The 20,403-nt window shown below is 42.6% G+C and overlaps 2 protein-coding genes across 2 annotated transcripts; one reads left to right on the top strand and one right to left on the bottom strand.

Annotated features, from left to right (window-relative positions):
- Positions 1-632: 632 nt before the first annotated feature.
- Positions 633-8,081, bottom strand: RITA1 (RBPJ interacting and tubulin associated 1). Its single transcript, XM_075830108.1, has 3 exons — positions 7,601-8,081; positions 6,812-7,121; positions 633-2,591 (listed from the first exon to the last, which is right to left on the bottom strand). The coding sequence occupies exons 2-3, from the start codon at positions 7,087-7,089 to the stop codon at positions 2,165-2,167; spliced, it is 705 nt and encodes a 234-aa protein (XP_075686223.1). The 5' UTR covers positions 7,090-7,121; positions 7,601-8,081; the 3' UTR covers positions 633-2,164.
- DDX54 (DEAD-box helicase 54) lies at positions 7,856-18,823 on the top strand. The gene is made up of 20 exons (XM_075830093.1): positions 7,856-8,099; positions 10,200-10,317; positions 11,311-11,381; positions 11,480-11,668; positions 11,780-11,829; positions 12,403-12,444; positions 12,551-12,646; positions 12,738-12,859; positions 12,965-13,026; positions 13,118-13,249; positions 13,383-13,593; positions 13,697-13,831; positions 13,912-14,139; positions 14,612-14,685; positions 14,778-14,972; positions 15,309-15,451; positions 15,652-15,759; positions 15,911-16,018; positions 16,775-16,866; positions 18,214-18,823. The coding sequence occupies exons 1-20, from the start codon at positions 7,977-7,979 to the stop codon at positions 18,462-18,464; spliced, it is 2,550 nt and encodes an 849-aa protein (XP_075686208.1). The 5' UTR covers positions 7,856-7,976; the 3' UTR covers positions 18,465-18,823.
- Positions 18,824-20,403: the final 1,580 nt, after the last annotated feature.

The raw sequence follows: 20,403 nt of genomic DNA, 5'->3' as shown, positions 1-20,403 counted from the left end.
CATATAGATATATAAAGTTTAAAAATAAAGTAAAAACAAAAAAAGTTATATTAAATTTAAAAAAAACACATTTTTTACAATAAACATTAAAAAAGTCTCAATACATAAAATATACACATATTCGGTATTGGCGCGGCCGTAATAAAACCTGCACAACAATTTTTTGGTGTCATTTATGATGTGTATACTGTAAAAAAATAAAATAAAAACTGCTTTCTTTCACTTATTGTGAGGCACACACACACACACACACACACACAAAAACAACAGACAGACAGACTGAGCACTCACATCTCCTTCCTCACAGGCTTCTTCCAGGTCGAGCTGTGGGCGGAGCTAGCTGTGCCTCGGACACCACGTCCTTGCCAAATACCAGAAATGAAAATACAAACAAGATTTTTGACACTATGGACATTTAGTTCTTTTCACTTGAAAGGACTGAGCTTCAATACCAGACGCAACTCATGTAGTACTACTTCTGGGGGGGGGGGGTGAAAAATGATGGAGTCTATTCTCAACCTAACTTAAGATTCATTATTGTGGATATTATTATGGATAAAATAACCACCTGTGAAACTTACTGATAATTTATTATATACAGTACATGATCATAAAATACAAATCACAAGCATAATACATAAATGGATACAGAAAATAAACAATACAGAAGTTGATTATGTTTTACTGAAAATCCAAATCCTGAAGAAATCACAGAAATCTTAAAAAAGGCAGATGTCATAACACAACTTTTAAACAACTTAACAATTAAAATCAAAAGACACATCATTTTATCATACTTGCTGAATAGAGCACAATCATCCCACAACAGCAATGGCGTAAGGCACCGCTAGACGTTTGTTAAAAGGCATGGTCTTCCGAAGACAACTCTTTTAAAGATGACCTGTCATCTTCTCCGGACATGTCTGTTTTAGTAAATAATTTTAATTTCCCCATGAAATTACAATTCTGGAGCATCTTTTCTTTGAACTCTATGCTGTGCTGTTCCTCTGTTGCTCCTTCTAGAAACGTATGAATAAACTGACAGATGGGTGTTACCAGTTTGGAGTGTGTCTCTAGACAAACGGACACTGTCCAATCACTGCTGGCAGGGACTGTGTAGCGACACGCCCCTTTGACAAGGGGATTGAGAACACCCAGTTGTCAATCTATTCCTAAATTTCTCTGAGGAATAAAAGAGGAACAGCACAACGCAGAGTTCTAAGAAAAAATGCGCCAGAATTGTTATTTCATGGGAGATACAAGTATTTACTAAAATAGACATGTCAGGAGTGGTAACAGGTTTTCTTTAAATAGGATTCTCTTGCCCCAAGCAGTCAGCTGTTATCACTGGGGAATTATTAATGGCCTTTCATTTAATGCATGGACGGACCGGGTCCGCCACGTTCTACGTTCCGGCTCTTATAGGGGGGTCCCGAGTGGGTGACCTGCATATACACTTATGTTTGTGTAAGACACTGGTATAATGCATTCTTTTTCAATAAGGTTGTACACAGCCAAATATTGCTGCTTTATATCTCAGGGTTATTTGGCTGTACACTTATAAAGTCAAACTAACGTGTTCTAACCAGTCAGTCCGTCCAGCTTACTGATCCAATTGTTACAAATTCCACTGCAGCCGTTTTATGTATACTAAAGATGGGTGCATAAAACATATCTATTAAGCAAAGAAAATTATGATCAGTTATGACTTTTTTACTTATCCTTATTATTTGTCAAGAGGGCATTTTTAAGCCCATACATGTTGTGTTATTGGGCAAACTGTCTGTCATTTCCCTGCAATGTGATAGCGTATATGGACATCTTTTGAACACTCTTAAGTTCTAAAAGAAAGAAATATATATATATATATATATATATATATATATTACATTTTCTTTTCACCAATGTTTATAATGAAAGCAATGATGCTGTGCCAGATCCATCATACGAAAGCTCCAAAAATGACTGATCGACCCCATTAACTTAGAATGGGGTCTGTAGGGACCCCATCAAGGTTTCTGTCATTTTTTATTTTCATAATAAAAAACAGCAGCTTGAACTTGATTTGTGGCTGTGAGTAGCACCAGCTTTTCTAAGAATGGCTTTCATACAATATTCCCTATACATATTTGACAGTGCTGTATTTCTGAACGCAAGGCACAGATCATTTCCATGGTGGTCTGTCTGTTAAAGAGCCTCTCCTTGCGGTCAGTCTTCTAGAGCAGCTTGCTGATCGAGCAGTATCCATACTAGGCACGCTCCAGCGAGCTTTGGCACTAGCCGGTGGATCACCCACAGACGGGCATCCACCAGAATCAGAGTCACTTTCTGGGGGCTTCCAAAAATTCCCTTTCCCTTTATGCATTCCAAGAGCACTGTTTCTGTCATCAGGAGGGTGAACAGCACGAATAGGAAACTGGTTGGTGTTTGTCTTGGAGCTTTGGGGCCGCATTATTGGTGGCGGGCTCCAAAGAAGGGGACGAATCCGAATTGAATCTTCTTTTTTTACCCATGGCGCTTCCCAACTACAGCCTTCTACTTTCGGTCCAAAAAGAGACTCATCACAATAAGAAGGAGAGCAACTCTTCACCCTGAAGAATAAAATAAGAGCCATAAAATTAATATTAATTATATATTATCATGCCTTCATTGCCTCCTAAAAGCAGAATAAAATGATGAGCACTACCCAGTTTGTGTGCCCAAAATGCAATATGTTGGGTGCTGACATTCATCATTATTTGCGGACTATCTTTCTGGGTAGAATTCCAGAAATTCGTGCATGTCACCCTCAATTTTACCCCAACTCCAGAATGGGCCATTTTCAATATCTTACAACCAGTGAACCAGCTTAGTTTTCCAAACATGACATATGTACGGAAGACTGCTACAAATAAAGAGTATTTTACATTGCTGGGATCAATCATATTCCTAAATCTATTGAAAACTAGTTTAAAGAGGCTCTGTCACCAGATTATCAAACCCCTATCTGCTATTGCATGTGATCGGCGCTGCAATGTAGATAACAGTAACGTGTTTTTAAAAAAAAACGTTCATTTTTGGCCAAGTTATGAGCGATTTTATATATATGCAAATGAGGTTTGAAATGGACATCTGGGCGTGTTTTTTACGTATGTACAACTGGGCGTGTGTTGTGTTTTTAACTGGGCGTGTTTACTTGTTTTACTAACTGGGCGTTGTGAATAGAAGTGTATGATGCTGACCAATCAGTGACCAGTCAGCATCATGCACTCCTCTCCATTCATTTACACAGCACATAGTGTTCTTTCTAGAACGATGTGCAGCCACATACACAAGTGTCCTGATAATGAATATACGTGAAATCCAGCCTGGACGTCATGTGTATTCAGAATCCTGACACTTCTGAATCTTTTCTGTGAGATTCCAGCAAGCCGCGCGTAATCTCGCGAGATTACGAGGTAAACGAGATTTCGTTTCCCTTGCTGGAAATCTCACAGAAAAGATTCTGAAGTGTCAGGATTCTGAATACACATGACGTCCAGGCTGGAGGTCATGTGTATTCATTATCAGGACACTTGTGTATGTGGCTGCACATCGTTCTAGTAAGAACACTATGTGCTGTGTAAATGAATGGAGAGGAGTGCATGATGCTGACTGGTCACTGATTGGTCAGCATCATACACTTCTATTCACAACGCCCAGTTAGTAAAACAAGTAAACACGCCCAGTTAAAAACACAACACACGCCCAGTTGGACATACGAAAAAAAACACGCCCAGTTGTCCATTTCAAAGCTCATTTGCATATATATAAAATAGCTCATAACTTGGCCAAAAATGAACGTTTTTTAAAAAAAAAAACGTTACTGTAATCTACATTGCAGCGCCGATCACATGCAATAGGAGATAGAGATTTGAGAATCTGGTGACAGAGCCTCTTTAAGATCAATACAATCTTAGGGTTCATTCACACTGTGTAAAAATGTAACATGCAAAATTAGATCATGACAGATCCTATTCATTTCTATGGAATTTAAAATGATGCCAACGTGCATCAGTTTGTTTCAGTCTTGAAAGGTTCAGCCATAATAATATTTTAACATTTTCAGATGCGTTGTCCTTTTTTCCAAAAGTGACAATGAAAAGTGCTGCCATATTGGCAGTCATCCTTGAGTTCACTACTCAGAAACGGACGGTGGACTGTCATTTTGTCAGCATATTCCATTAACAACAAACTAACAACTTACCTTTGATTTCTGAGAAGCTAATCCATAAGTGACAACCAATACAGGTGCTCGATCCAGGGCCGCCATCAGGGCAGTACCGCTGGTACTCCTGTCAGGGGCCCAGCACAAAAAAGTACAGGGGTCTATCCATCGCCTCAAGTTAATTTGGAGAAGGGAACGGGCCCCATTACATTGCAGGGCCCGTTCCCTTTTTTCAAAGTAACTAAAGCTGGACTCCTCTTCACAAGATTGATGCTGGGTAGTATCACAGCGATGGCGCATATAAACGTCTTGACGCTGGCGCTGCCGCGCACAACATCCTGACGCCGCGGTCAGTCTTGTGAGTAGCCCAGTGTTAGATGCTTTGGAAAAGTACAATTGTTTTATTTATATTGCCCCCTTTGAACACCTACCGTCTCCCCCTTGACCTCCCACAGAGCCCCTGCCCACATGTCTACCCCGCCCCTTCACAGAGCCCCTGTCAGGGTACGTATCCCCCTGGCCCCACTCTCGTTACGGTAACTTTCTGCTATCTTAATTAAACGAAAATGAGTGATCCACCCTCACTATGGGGTTAGATAACAGTCATCCTCCACAGCGTAAACTAGATAATCACTGGAATAAGTCTGGAGTGTTTCTTAAAACTTAACTTTTACTGTGCAAAAAATTGTTTAAAAGCAAATGGACAATACATACAACAAATGGTTTAGCATTAATGACACTGTTGTCTTGTGTTGGTTTTGTATCAATTGCAGTGTTCACTTTTATCATGATTTTTAATTGATCAGTTCTTTAATGACCCTTCACAAAAGTTGTTCTTGTGAGCGGTGCGCCACATCAATAGAGCGGAGAAACGGAGTGAATGTTTCAATATTCAAGAAATCCCCTCCATGTAATGCATATGTTATAGCTAGCTATTCCTTTAGTCTCCAGCACGTGGTACATATAGGCATGGAGCTTTTTTCTGGGGTGCTGCTTACCCCCCTACCCGTTTCCATTTAGAAATATCTTATGATTTTGGATGAAGGGATTTCCACGGGATCACTCCTCTGCTGTTTGTTACGTCTCTCCCCTTTTCTGCTATTTTAGCAATCCCTCTCCATAAGACCCTGCCACCTAGTCTTGCTCTCCCTTGTCCCCTGACAGAGCCCCTGCCCACCTACTGTCTCCACCCTGCCCCTCCACAGAGCCACTGCCAGTTTGAGTCTACTCCAATCCCCCTCCTGCCAATTTCCATTGCCACCAATACACCCCCTCACCCCGGCAATTGGGGGGGTTGGGGGTGACATTGACTATATGGGGTCCCAAAATTTCTGATGGCGGCCCTGGCACTACCTGTTGTCACTTTTAAAAAATGGGCACCACATCAAAACAGAAAAATGACAATATCTCTGGTAAAACAAAGATAAAAAAAAAAAAAAAAAGATAAACCAGAAGCTACGCAAGGGTCCCATCTCGGCGTTTCAAAGCCTGCAGGGCTAACATGGCTGAAGAGGCGGTGCAGCTTCGTTCGTTGTGGGCACAGAGCTAGGTGAGTACAATTTTTTTTATTTCTTTGTCTGGGGGGCACCATCTAAAAGGGGGCTGTGACACTATTTACAAGGGGGGCTATGTGTAGCTATCTACATGGAGAACTGTGGGGCACTATCTACAAGGGGCATTGTCTAGCACTATCTAAACGGGGCATTATGTGCCATTGTCTACAGGGGCACTATGTGTGGCACTCTCTATAAGGAACATGGTGCTCGATAAGCCTCGGATTTCTACTGCAGATCCACGAGTCAGAGTTGCCTATGAGAAATCCGACCTGTCTGAATATAGTCTTACTGTTGGTGTTCAGCTCGGACCTTCACCTGACGGCAGACCCAGGTAAATGGGTTGGCAATAAAAATACTTGAGTACCCCTGCTCTAGATAGTGTTATAATTGAAATAACTGCCAGAACAGCAGCACATCTGTAAAGGAGACTTTTATTCACATTTGTATAGACATTTTCACCATATACTGGTCTGGCTCATATTTCAACATATTTATCTGAGCAATAAGTATCGGACCAAGTGTCATTTCATGAGGAACTGGGGAGAAATGGAAGAAGTAGTAAAATAATAAGCACATCATACCATAGGTTTGTTCTCCAGTGCCACAGGAAAGAACTGGAAGCCTTGAATAGATTAGTCCTCCTAAGGCTGGATTCACACGAGGTCATTACGTCTGTAATGGATGGAACGTATTTCGGCTGCAAGTCCCGGACCGAACACAGTGCAGGGAGCCGGGCTCTTAGCATCATAGTTATGTACGACGCTAGGAGTCTCTGCCTCTCCGTGGAACTACTGTCCCGTACTGAAAACATGATTACAGTACGGGACAGTTGTCCTGCAGCGAGGCAGGGACTCCTAGCGTCGTACATAACTATGATGCTAGGAGCCCGGCTCCCTGCAGTGTGTTCGGTCCGGTACTTGCGGCCGAAATACGTCCGTCAATTACGGACGTAATGACCTCGTGTGAACCCAGCCTTACACTGAAAATTCAGCCTGGAGTATATATAGTTACCTTTATAGCCCAATTTCTTTAGACTTGTCATTACACCAGAGACAGAAGAAATTCTTACCTATACTGTGTTTTCTTGCGAGGAGTCCCTATTGGGGAGCAGGCAGTTCTGGTAGAGGCACTGATCGCAATATTCTTCTTCTCTTCTGGGCACCTTAAAAAGGATTCTTGGACAGGAGACCCTATTGTCCACTGAACAGCTGGGTCTACTTTACCCCCGGAGGTGCCAAAAAGGGTCTCATCAACAAAGGAGTTACAAGCTTTAAATCTGTAAGCACTTCTACTTTTTCTTGGTGGCAATGATGTGCGTTGCCCGGTAACGGAGAGATCCAGTGACATGACTACATCAGTAAGAACATGAATCCTGAAAGCTAGAAAAAAATTGAGGATTGTGTCAGATTATCAGAACAAGTTACATTACTAACATCTACGCTCCCAAATATGTACATCTCCTTATAAGCGTCATCTTATAAATGACCTTCAGGTTCAGGATATATTAAAGGAGTTGTCCAGGCATGGGGCGGTTTTTCATACGGATGCCCTATCCACAGGATAGATCATCCGTATATGATCGGTGGGGGTCCGACACCCGGAACAGCTGACCGGTGCAAGGTCCAGGTTTACAGCCAAATCTCTATTCCAGCACACATAAAAAGCGTCATGCACATGCCCCCTTATATGCAGATATGGTGGGCGTCCAAGCAATAAACAACTCATCTACGGCCACGTACATGTACGGCCGCTTTGCTCATTTAAAGGGACAGACTATCTTTCATATTGTATGCTATGGTTACACTGAACTAAACATCGCTTCATGTAACTGGACCTTCTTCAGCTAGAAAAGACTCACCTTCGCATCTCCAGCACCGGCTCCCATGGCAATACTACAACAACCGTACTTTAGACCATGCCATTATTCAGGAAGCGCCCTAGTCCTACCACCCCCATGCCCGAGCCTCGGAGACGTCTCGTTTGTATTTCCAGTCCCACTTCTCATTGTATACTGCAGGCAGTGGGCTGCGCTGAAACGCGTTTACAGAAAAACTGAATATTACAGGAAAAATAGCGGCCCCTCTGTGCGGGGGTAATGGTGCAGTCCAGGAAGTGACGCAGGGACGCTTCCGGGTGTGTGGGGGACACGTGTGTGAGGGCTGCCTAAGCTGTGGGTGAGAGTTTTAGGTGTCAGGCTCTGGGAGGACGAAGACCAGCGCTGAACTACGAGAAACATGGCTCAGAAGAAACGCAAGGGAGCTCGGGCAAGGAAGCAGCAGCACCAGGACAGAGGGGGAGATGACAGCGACACGGGCGAGTTCGATATCAGCGCTGGGGTTCCGGAGCAGGATGAAGTGGTGAGAGGCTTCTGTAGATCGGCCCTGTGCTGGCAGCTTCGCGATCACTATAAACCGATCACTCTCGTTCTCACACTGACAGGAGTTTGTGCAAGTTGGGAAATGTTTTCTGCCTAGCAACTGAGAAGACAGCGGGTGACCACACCGGATCACCACGTACTTCTTGTCATGATCTCAGAAGACAGCGGGTGACCACACCGGATCACCATGTACTTCTTGTCATGATCTCAGAAGACAGCGGGTGACCACACCGGATCACCACGTACTTCTTGTCATGATCTCAGAAGACAGCGGGTGACCACACCGGATCACCACGTACTTCTTGTCATGATCTCAGAAGACAGCGGGTGACCACACCGGATCACCACGTACTTGTCATGATCTCAGAAGACAGCGGGTGACCACACCGGATCACCACGCACTTCTTGTCATGATCTCAGAAGACAGCGGGTGACCACACCGGATCACCATGCACTTGTCATGATCTCAGAAGACAGCGGGTGACCCCACCGGATCACCATGCACTTCTTGTCATGATCTCAGAAGACAGCGGGTGACCACACCGGATCACCATGCACTTCTTGTCATGATCTCAGAAGACAGCGGGTGACCACACCGGATCACCATGCACTTCTTGTCATGATCTCAGAAGACAGCGGGTGACCACACCGGATCACCATGCACTTCTTGTCATGATCTCAGAAGACAGCGGGTGACCACACCGGATCACCATGCACTTCTTGTCATGATCTCAGAAGACAGCGGGTGACCACACCGGATCACCATGTACTTCTTGTCATGATCTCAGAAGACAGCGGGTGACCACACCGGATCACCATGTACTTCTTGTCATGATCACCACATCATGGCTCCACAATCCACATCTCTGGATGAGTATATTGTGTATAATATACATTTCTAGAAGGTGTATTCCCTTATAATAATACAAAATATTATGTGTCCCAGGAAATGCCTTTCGAAAATCAATTGTGAGCAGGAGCGTGCTTTTTCAGGGAGGAAAGGTGTCCAGCATGATCGCAAGTCTCTGGCCAGCTTTAGGCTACATTCAGATGACTGTGCCCAATGTGCGCTTGTAAAACGGCAGCCATCAGTGTTTGGTGCGTGGCTGCGTGATTTTTGTGCGTATGGCATCCTTATGACACGTGGTTTTGAAGTTTAGAAAATGAAATTAAGGAGGTTGTTTAATTTTTCCCATCATTTCTTGAACAACTGTTGCGCGAATCACGCGGAAGTGCGTCCGTGTGCTCTCCGTGAGTTTTACGCACCCATTGACTTCAATGAGTGCGTGATGCGCAAAAAACGCTCAAGTATAGGACATGTCGTGAGTTTCACGCAGCGGACATACGCTGCATGAAAAACACCTAATGTCTGAATGGCCCCATTGACTTACATAGGTCCGTGCGACGCATGTGAAATACGCTTGTGTAAATAAGGCCTAAGACATGCAGTGAGTTTCACGCAACAGACACTCGCTACGTGAAAACTCACGCATGTCTGAATAGCCTCATTGAAATGAATGGGTCCGTGTGCTGAGCGTTATTTCAACGCACGGCGCACGGACGAGTATTGCGCTCGTCTGAATGAGCCCTTAGAGGGTTTTCTCGTATAAGATATTTGTGAAGTCTGCTCGTATATGTGTGAAACAGATCAGTCAATACTTGTAACGTACAGAACGCTATATGATGTTCACACGTAGTGGAAATGCGTAGTGACATTGGTAACATGCGGATTTTGCTGGGGCTTTGCGGCGTTCAGCTATGTGTTAGCGCAGCCTTAAGTTGGCCACATACGTAAAACAATGAGCATTTTAGCCGACAGCTATTTCTCCCAACTCCACTATAAACATGTACGCTTAAATTGGCTGAGCGTGCGTGTTTATTTCAATGGGAAGACTCTCTGGCTGCGGCTTATCTCCTGACATTTGCCCTCTGGGAATAGGAAATCTGCAGGTTCGGCCGAGTTTTGGCTAATGTTCATGTACACCTAGTCCAAGAATGTGCTTATAGCATGGTTTTTTTGTTTTAAACTGATGTTTCATTTCTTTGGGATGTTTTTTGTTAATTTGTTATTTCCCCCTAGCGGCATCTCCCATCATTTCCAGCAGCAGATGCTGGATCAGACACAGAGCTGGACACTAGACCGCTGGTCCGAGCACAAAACAAGAAGAAAAAGAAATCTGGAGGTTTTCAGTCAATGGGTATGCCATGACCAGTGGTCACAATGTTCCATGTTTCTGTATAGACAGCCCAGGTGTGTGATATCATTGAGTGTCTGGGACTTGCTTATGCACAGGATCTATTTATATTTGCACACCAAATGAAAATGCTGCGGAATAGCTGTCTGGAATTTCTGTATGGAAATTGAGAATTGGTCAAATGACATCTACTATGCTGCTACTGTAATACGTTGCAGAATTGCCACATGCAAATTCCAGATGATAATTCCGCAGCATTTCCGTCCCGCGTGCAAGAGGCCTTATAATGTTGGGGGTCTCCAACCCATAAGTAGCATGCATGTCAATATCAGATGCTGCCCAGTTAAAAGCCTTAAGGGTATATTCACACATAGTTTAAACACTGCTGTATATCCGACCGGCTTTTCTGTGTCGAAATTCCACAGTATATTACAGTAGCAGAAAAGTGGAGACGATCTGAACAAATCTCATCCACACACTACGGAAAAAATCAGCAGAAAAGAAGTGTGGAAATTGAGCTGCGGAGCTGAGTCTCAATCTGCAACATGTCAATTTCTCTTGCGAAAACGCTGCAGAAAATCGGCATTGTTTATACTACATATGAACATACACTTCTACGAAATTGTTCTTCCTTCCGTGCACAAGTAGATAATAAGTGAATCGGAAGCTGCTTCATTTTTACATGGGGAAATCTGATGCGGAACCGCAACCAATAGGACTTGCTGCAATTCACAACCGCAAAGAAAGCAGCATGTACTGAGACCCATATGGTCAACTGCACTGGCGGGCAGAGGCAGAAAGTGACGACAGCTACACAACCATGTGCTAGGAATCTTTCTACAACTGCTGCTTCTTACATGTTGGGATGTGTCCCATTTATTCCTTATTTAAATTCAGTTCACTATCATGGAACACCTGGCCATTAAGATATTTCTGCGCTAAAAAACGATACATGTGAATGATGTAATTTCTTACATTCTCTTCTCTCATGTTTAGGTCTGAGCTATCCTGTCTTTAAAGGAGTGATGAAGAAAGGTTACAAGGTACCAACGCCTATTCAGAGAAAGGTGCGTGTTCCACAATCTGCTTCCATAGTACTTGAACGTTAAAATTCTGCAATGCCAAAGGGGCCCAAATGTAATAAACTGTATAATCCTCTCATTAGGTAATCCCAGTCATTCTGGACGGCAAAGATGTGGTTGCCATGGCTAGGACCGGCAGTGGGAAGACTGCCTGCTTCTTGATCCCAATGTTTGAGAAGCTCAAGGCTCACAGTGCGCAAACTGGAGTTCGTGGGCTCGTTTTATCACCTACCAGAGAGCTTTCCCTGCAGACGCTCAAATTTACTAAAGAGGTACAAACCAATGCCAGAGCTCGTATCTTTTTTTTTTTTTATTCGTCTGTCGTTTGTACCTTTCTTTTTGGCCTTCCTGTATTTTTATGCTTCATTCATCTCCTTTCCCAGCTTGGAAAATTTACTGGCTTGAAGACTGCTCTAATCTTGGGTGGAGACAGGTAAGTTACTGGTTCTGCAAAAACTGACAAAGCATTAGATCGGATCGGCTGACCATCTAATGTGTATGAGGGCAGCTTAACTGTCCCCTGACCTCAGGTGTCGGAGGATTGAGCATGTTGCATTTCCACGTTCCCAAACCTTTGTTCACCTAGAAGATAAGATACGTGTTTAGCGGCTCCGTGTTTAGTACTATTACCTTGCAGCACTAGGCTTCTGAATTGGAGTCTGACCAGGGCAATGCCTTCGTGGCGGTTTTTATGTTCTCTCTGTACAGCCATGTGTGTACTTTGGGTACTGTAGTTTATTTTCCACACCACAAATACCTGTTGATTAGCTTTGCATGAAATTGGCCTTAGAGTGAATATTTGTATATGCCAGAACTGAAGTTATATTATAAGACATGATGGATTGCCATTAGTGAATAGAGTCTGTCTACAGCAATACAGTATATGGTGCCTATATATAAATGATTTAGAAACAATAATTTTATTTTTTCCCTATGTAAATAAAATCCATTAGTGAAAACAAACTCCCTTCTAACTACACTCTATATTCCTTCTATTAAATTTCAGGATGGAAGATCAGTTTGCTGCTCTACATGAAAATCCTGACATGTGAGTGTTTGTTTTGCACTTCAAAATAGTGTCTGCATCGTTCTCAAATCGTCTTATTTTTTGTTTTGTTTCAGATGCTTGAATAACATGTTTTATTGTCCTGCAGAATTATTGCCACACCTGGTCGCCTAATGCATGTATCTGTAGAAATGAACCTGAAGCTGCGCAGCGTGGAATATGTTGTTTTTGATGAAGCGGACAGGTGAGTTGGCATAGTATATGTAAAACTTTCCAGCTGTCCCTTACTGATGACCACACTCTGCCCACCGCCTGACTTCTTATGTTTGTAACAGGTTATTCGAGATGGGCTTTGCTGAGCAGTTGCAGGAAATCCTTTCCCGTCTTCCAGAAACTCGCCAGACTTTGCTTTTCTCCGCAACCCTCCCTAAGATGCTCCTGGAATTTGCACGGGCCGGTGAGCTTCTTTAGTACATTATGCCCACTATTAGCCGAAGCATTTATTTTCTACAGCACCTCCGTTATCTCATCATTCCCTTTTTTAATTTGTTGCTTGTAACAGGTCTTACTGAACCAGTGTTGATCCGTCTAGATGTTGACTCTAAGCTCAGTGACCAGTTGACGGTAAAGTATTCTCATCCGTTCAGTAGTATATAGACCATGTTCTATATTCCTGTCTCGTGCACTAATCCATATTTGTTGCGTTCCACCGTAGCTGTCATTTTTACATGTGCGAGAAGAGGATAAACCTGCTGTTCTCCTTCATCTTCTGCGCTGCATTGTAAAGCCTCAGGAACAAACGGTTATCTTTGTGGCTACGAAACACCATGCGGAATACTTGAGAGAGGTAAATGGGACGCGTATTCAGAATGTGTAAATTGTCATGGTAATATATTGTTGTTTTTGTCTGTTCACCTATCCTACTCATAGAGGTGTTTTTAAACTTCTGTGCTTTTATATTTTTTTTTCTCCCCACACAGTTGCTTGACATGCAGGGTGTCCCCTGTTCCCACATATACAGTGCTCTTGATCAAACCGCTAGGAAGATAAACCTGGGACTATTCCTGCATGGAAAAGTTCGTGCACTTTTGGTTACTGATGTGGCTGCTCGTGGCATAGATATACCGATGTTGGACAATGTCATTAATTATAATTTCCCACCTAAGGCTAAGCTTTTCCTCCATCGTGTCGGTAATATGCTATGATTTCTGGTCTATTACGTACTTAATCTATTTTTATAGAATAAAGGTTATTGCTACTACATTTTGATCCTCCTACTCTTTCTACTTATCAGGTCGAGTGGCAAGAGCTGGTCGAAGTGGCACAGCATATTCTATTGTAGCTCCAGATGAAACTCCATATGTATATGATCTTCACCTCTTTCTGGGAAGGCCCTTAAAAATGGCAGGAAATCCAGAGATTTGTTCAGGTATAAAGCAGATGCTAGTGTTTTGTGACTTTTAAAAAACCTTTAGAAGCTAGAGCTCATCACATCCTTTACCTCTACAGATACAGACATAGATGGTGTTATGGGACGAGTACCACAGAGCTTGATCGATGATGAAGATGCTTTGCTCATCACTGACCGCGAGAGGTCTTTGGAGCTGCAAAATCTGCATCGTGTTGCTGAGAATGCATACAAACAATATAGCAAATCTAGGCCAGCTCCTGCTCCGGAGTCCATAAAGAGAGTCAAAGAAGCCAATTACATACAATTGGGTGTTCACCCGCTCTTCTGTGAGTGTTCATGGCATTCGTTTTTAATGTAATGCTTTCCCCAACTTCTACCTTCATCTTAAAGGGATCTTCCCAACTCACACATGTATGGCCAACCCTTAGGCTGTATGGCCCATCTTTTGGTGAGCGGGTAGGCGGACCCCTTTTCTTCACATAGGTACGGGATCCATCTCGAATACCCACGCCTATGTGAAGATCGGGGGTTCGCCGGCTTGGTGAGGCGGATAATGGAGAGGTGACCAGGTATGTGCGTGGTTCTCTCCATATAGTCCTATGGGAGTTAGAGAAACAGCCGAGCTCACCTGGTGAGGCAGGGGTCGGGGGAACCCCATTTTCCACATGGATATTTCATAAATGTGTGAGTTGGCAATTCCCTTTTCACTTTTTCATCTGTAAAGCCATACGTCTATAACAAATTATTTCTAGTACATTTTATTTTCACTTATTCATTTTTTTAACCTATTCTCTTCAGGGTCTCGTCTTGGTGGAGAAGAAATGCAGAGGTTAAAATTTGTGGACTGCATTAAATCTTACAAATCTAAAGCGGTTAGTGATGTTACACTTATGTCACACAACATGGCAGTTTTACTTTACTCTCACACGAGTAGCTAATAATATAAAGCTTATTTTACCTTCAGACCATCTTTGAGATAAATGCCACTAACAAGACCCCTGCAAGTGAGGTGATGCGAGCAAAACGGACTCGTGATTTGGGAGTTATTACCAAGTTTCAGCGTTTGCAAGATGAGAAAGTGAAAGCTACAGTGCAGTCTGTGTCTAGTGCCAAATCCAACGTTGTATCCAGCCTGGACAGTCCAGAAGAAAGCATTGAGGTAACCAACGAGAATGAGTTTAAAGGGATACTAAACATAGAAATGAATGCTAAAAGTAAACGGGAAAAAAAAACTTGTCCACGGCGTCTGGAGAAATCCTGCAAGAGAACACAGGCGTTTTATTTCTTCTTATTGCAGACAGAGCAGTGGCGGAGGCCTTAGGCCTCATGCATGGATCTGTAATACAGCGCCCATTTCAAAACCAATCCGAATGTAGTCAAGAGGAGTAATTGCTAGGATTTTGTACACTTTTTGTGTGTTGCTTTGAGACCTGTCCAACCACAACGATCAGCTATAATAAACTTGAGAACGTGGTATCTTTTTAATCCCTATCAGGGAGTCTTTTCACAAGTACTTGGCAAGAGGAAGAGAGAAGACCGGGGTGAAAATGAAGGAAACAAGAAGGCAACGGGAGATGTTTCTAAGAATTCAGAATATTATGTTCCGTACAGACCAAAAGACTTTGAGAGTGAGCGGGGGTAAGATATCAGTGATGTCAAACTTCAACAACTGACTGATTCATGAGAAGTTTTTAGAACGCTTTTGTGTGACCGTGATTTATAATTTTTGGCTTCTCATCTCCAGAAACTTTAGACTGATATAGGTGAACTCTTGTTTTTGAACAAACCTGCTTTCTAGGATAAGTATTACCATTGTTTATTTCATTTTTATTGTACAGACTGAGCATTGCAGGCAACAGTTTTGAGCAGGCAGCAGCAGGGGCAGTCATGGATTTGTTAGGTGACCAGACTGAGGATCTCAAGAAGACTAAGCACATCCTGAAGTGGTGAGTTTGTGCTCACATGCTAAGAGGACATAAAAAAAGTTTGAAAACTAACATTTCTGTCAAAATGCTTTTATTGCTACAAAAACAAGCCATAATAAAACACCCTGGAGAGCTTGGAAGCACATTGTAATCTTCTGTAATCCAACTTCAGGGATAGAAAGAAAAAGAAGTTTGTGGGAGGAGGAGGAGGACATGACGATAAGAAGAAGATCAGGACGGAGAGTGGACGAGTCATTAGCAGCTCTTATAAAACTAATATGTATCCTTTTGACTTTCACACATTTTTCGTTCTATGCCGCTGTCTCTAACCCAAAAACATACAATTCAGTTTCTTTTTTTTACTTCTATGGAATAAGAGATCAATTGAATGTACATTTGTATTAGGCCCCCTTCACATCATGTTTATGGCGTACGTCGAGCGGTTTTCCCGCCATACACAATAAACGCATTCACAAGGCTCCATTGGCTGGACAGAGACCAAACGCTGTCTTTTTGGTCTCTGTCGTCCTGGTATACATTCGTTTTTGAAGGATGGAATAGCGTAGTAAACTATGCTATTCCATCTTGAGGGATCCCGGCAAAAAAAAAAACAACATACCACGTGGTATGTTTTTTGCTTTTTTTTTTTAAACATAGGAGCCTATGGGTGACAGATGCCACTGTATGGCTACCGTCAGGTATACGTTACCTATACCTCAGGACGCTCCCTACTTCACGGTCAATATATGGATAGTGATGTCGGAATTCCCGGCGAGAGTGTTGCGGACGCTCTGGCCAGGGACTCTGGGATCATAAAGCTCTTGACATCACTGTCCATATATGGACAGTGATGTCAAGAGCTTTCCTGGGCACATCGCTTCAAGTAGCGCTTCGCCCGGGGGGTACAGACAACATATCCGACTGTATGCCTATACAGTTGGATTCATTACCTCCGACAGAAGGCAAAATAGTGATGTGAAGGGGACCTTGTATACAAGGTATATTGTTCGAGTTTTTAATCCTTTACTCTAACAAGATATGAGGATTGGAAGAAGAAATATAAGATTGATGATCAGGATTCTGAAGATGAAGAGAAACAAACCGGAAAACCATATAGGAAGGGCAGAGGTATGTAATTTTAAACATTAAAGTTGTATGTTTAGATATTACTCTTTACCATAAGCTTAAAGGGGTTTAAAAATAAATTCCAATTGGTGAAGTTCTCTTTCCTCACATCCAGCTTATTGTAGTGGGTCCGAGTTCTGTCTTAAAGAAGACCTCCAGCAGAAACCACTTTCCATCACTGTACCCCCTACCTCTAGAACACTGGACTTCCCTGAAGTTCATCCACTTCTTCTGTTCAGACAACATCTTGATTTTCAGACTTCACCCTGCTTTATCTTCCTGTGTGCGTATTCCATATACTCCATATAGTGACAAAATAAAAAGCGCTCATAAATAAAATCTCCACGTTGCACGCCAAGCCTCTCCTGCTTTACTTTGTCACTCTGAGTATATGGAATAAAGTAGCAAGAGATTTTATCCAACGCTGCAGTCTGCGCTATGTGTCTCCGCTTTTATACTTTGCAGAGCCACTTTATGTGAAGGCTGGGAGATGATGTAGTAGAAAGATCAAGTGTGTTCTGATACTTTATCTACCACATGTTACCGCCTTGTTATTGGGGATGGTGAGGCACTTTTCCTGGCGTTCGTGCAGCCTGACTATATGTTGCAGCTAGAAAGCACAAGTGTCTTCACTGCAATGATGCGCATATGTATTTGTGGAACTTTTAATGCTGCTATCTAATGAAATTATTCAATTTAACTGACCATATTAGGGTATGTTAACATAGCGTGGGTTTGCTAAGCGATTCATATCAAATTCCATAACCTATTTTTTTCTAATAGCAAAAAAATATTGCATAGTGTGAACATTCCCTTTAGAGTTTAAACCTTGAGATGAAATAAAAAACAAATCAAGACTTTAGGCCCTGTTCACACATGCAGTTTTTTTGCAGGCAGAAAATTGTGCCTCAAAATTCCGTCTGGAATTTTGAGGCAGATTTTGATATGCCTGCACGCTGCTTGCCGCGATCTTTGCGGCGTTTTTCGCCCGCGGCCATTGAGCGCCGTGGGCAAAAACGCTGTGAAATGCGCTTGATATCAATGGGAGGTCAGAGACAAACGCCCGAAGATAGGGCATGTCGCTTCTTTTTCCACTCGCGGGGAAAAAAAACGTGGGGAAAAAACGCCTCCACCTCCCATTGAAATGAATGGGAGGCATTTTCGGCCGTTTGATACGGTTTCCGCATCAAACGTGTCAAAAACCTCCTTGTGAATAGGGCCTTATATATAGTTTTACAAAACAGGTGTGTTTATAAAGACTACATGATCACAAAAACATAGTATGGAAACAATAAAGAACATAAACATACTCCTATTTTTGTGCTGCCCTATTTCTTCTGTCCCTAACAGGAGGACGTAGGGGCTCTCAAGGAATGCCTCGTACTGAAGCTACAGGACCCCGCGGCAAGGCCAAATCTGAGCTACGTAACAAGCAGCAGATCCTGAAACAGAGGAAAGCAAAGGAAAAGCAAAATTTCTTACAGAAAGGTGGAATGAAGAATCTGAGAACCAAAACAAGGCAAAAGGTACAACAGATGAAGAAATCTGCTTTTGGCAGGGGCAAGAGCAATGGATTCAAGAAAGGGAAAATGAAGAGATAGAGACCAGTTCCTGCACTGCTGTAGGATTTGCCTTCACTTAGCTCTTTTATTTTATTTTTGGATTGTAATCTTTGCTGTTTGGAGCAGAAAGCAATGTAGTTCTGTATTGTGATAAACTATTAACACTTGCACACCTGTACAGTTGTGGTTTACATACAGTAACTGTTTCCAAGGTGAGAGTCTCGATTTTGGTTTGACACACACAGACACAAAGAAAGCAACAAAAAGCCGAGCAAAGATGGCATCTTATGATTGATGGCCAAAACATGTACAGATGGTCCCACCGGGAGACGATACACAAAGCCAATGATTTTTATGATGTGTATATGAACTTTATTAAAATACATCTGTGCAATGTACTAAGGTGTTATGTATTGTTCTGAACACTACATCCAGTTGTACCAGCACATAGGGTGAAGATAGTTGTAGATAAATGAAAATACTACCACCACTCAACTAAAGAAAATGCTTTTTTTTCTCATAACTATAGGGATTAACTGCAGACAAAATATTTTCTATTTAAATACCAGTCTACATGTATAATACGGAGTAAGTCGTTTTGATGCTATATCAACTCACAGGTCCCGTTTTGCTCCCCAATGTACTTCACAGAACGAAGCTCAACTCGGGTTGCTATATTTTGGTGATGTTTTATTCTTAACAGCAGGTGGCGCTGGAGGAGCTTGTTCAATTGGATGCTGAAGCTATACTGCGTTTATACAGATCTTTGTTACCGTGTAAGAAAATCAACCCCAATTCTGCTTGTACAGACAGTGGGGCAGATTTACAAATACTGTCTACGTTTTAGACCATTGGTTTGTGCAAGTGATCCTTTTAGTTTACATGATCAGACGAACGAGCGACTACGAAAGTTAGTTTCCGATCATTGCCTGTGTAAACAGAGCAACGACCAGCAAACGCTTGTTCGCTAGCCGATTTTTATTCTTTTAGGCTGACCCATAAATCATTGTTGTCCGCACAACTCCCCGTGTAAACGGGATGTGCTGTCGACGTTATGTGAACCTTATGGGTCGCCCCCATACAGTATGCATTGGCCAATGTAAATGGTATATATACCAGCAGTGATTGATCTGTAATTATCCGTGGTAGTTGCTCGGTATCGGCACATATCTGCCAGTCAGGTTTAGACAAGGCAATCGGAAGATGTGTCAAATTTATCTAAGTGGTGCATGCTGTGTGATCAATTCTGCGCATCTAGCTGGATGTGTTAAGATGTTTTTTTTTCCTTGTACCTTCTCTTGGTTATCTTCAGTTTTTTGCTCAAAGTTGTGTGGTGGCACATTTAAAGCTGTGCCCTTTCTGCTAGGCCACACCCACTTTCTAAGTAAGCCACGCCTTTGGTCGAGCACACCGCAAAAAGTGTCTAAAAAGGTTAATCCCTAAAGGGAACCTGTCACCAGCATTTCACCTATTGAACTTTACTTATCCCTCACTGGCCGCTGCTATCAAAAGTTCATTGCCATTATCCCCTCTCCTAAACGCCTCCTCCGACTGTAAAGAATGGACTGCAAACATTTTGCGCCTTATATCTTATGCGCACACACCAGAAGAGGACATCAATGCATAAGCGTGGGACTTTGTGTGCTGGGGAAAAGTGAGGAGCTGTCAATCAAAAGTAAGGAGGCGGGGTAAACTCTGAAAGACTTGAGGAATGAAGATATGACTTCTGCTCATTAGCATACGGTGAGGGAACACAAAAAAACTGAATACTAAAGCTACAGAGCCGACTAAGAAGACAATTATAGGTTATATAGAAATGATTTTTCACCCACTACCACCAGGTATTGCTGGTTTAATAGGTGAAATGTTGGTGACAGGTTCCCTTTAAGGACACTGACTATTTTCAATTTTTCCTCCCTACCTTCCAAAAGCCAGAACCTTTTTAGTTTATCGTCGACATAGCCATATGAGGGCTGTT

The sequence above is a fragment of the Rhinoderma darwinii genome, chromosome 1 (assembly GCF_050947455.1).
Source record: "Rhinoderma darwinii isolate aRhiDar2 chromosome 1, aRhiDar2.hap1, whole genome shotgun sequence".
In the NCBI taxonomy this organism is placed as follows: Eukaryota; Metazoa; Chordata; class Amphibia; order Anura; family Rhinodermatidae; genus Rhinoderma; species Rhinoderma darwinii.
This window is presented reverse-complemented; position numbering and strand designations above follow the sequence as displayed.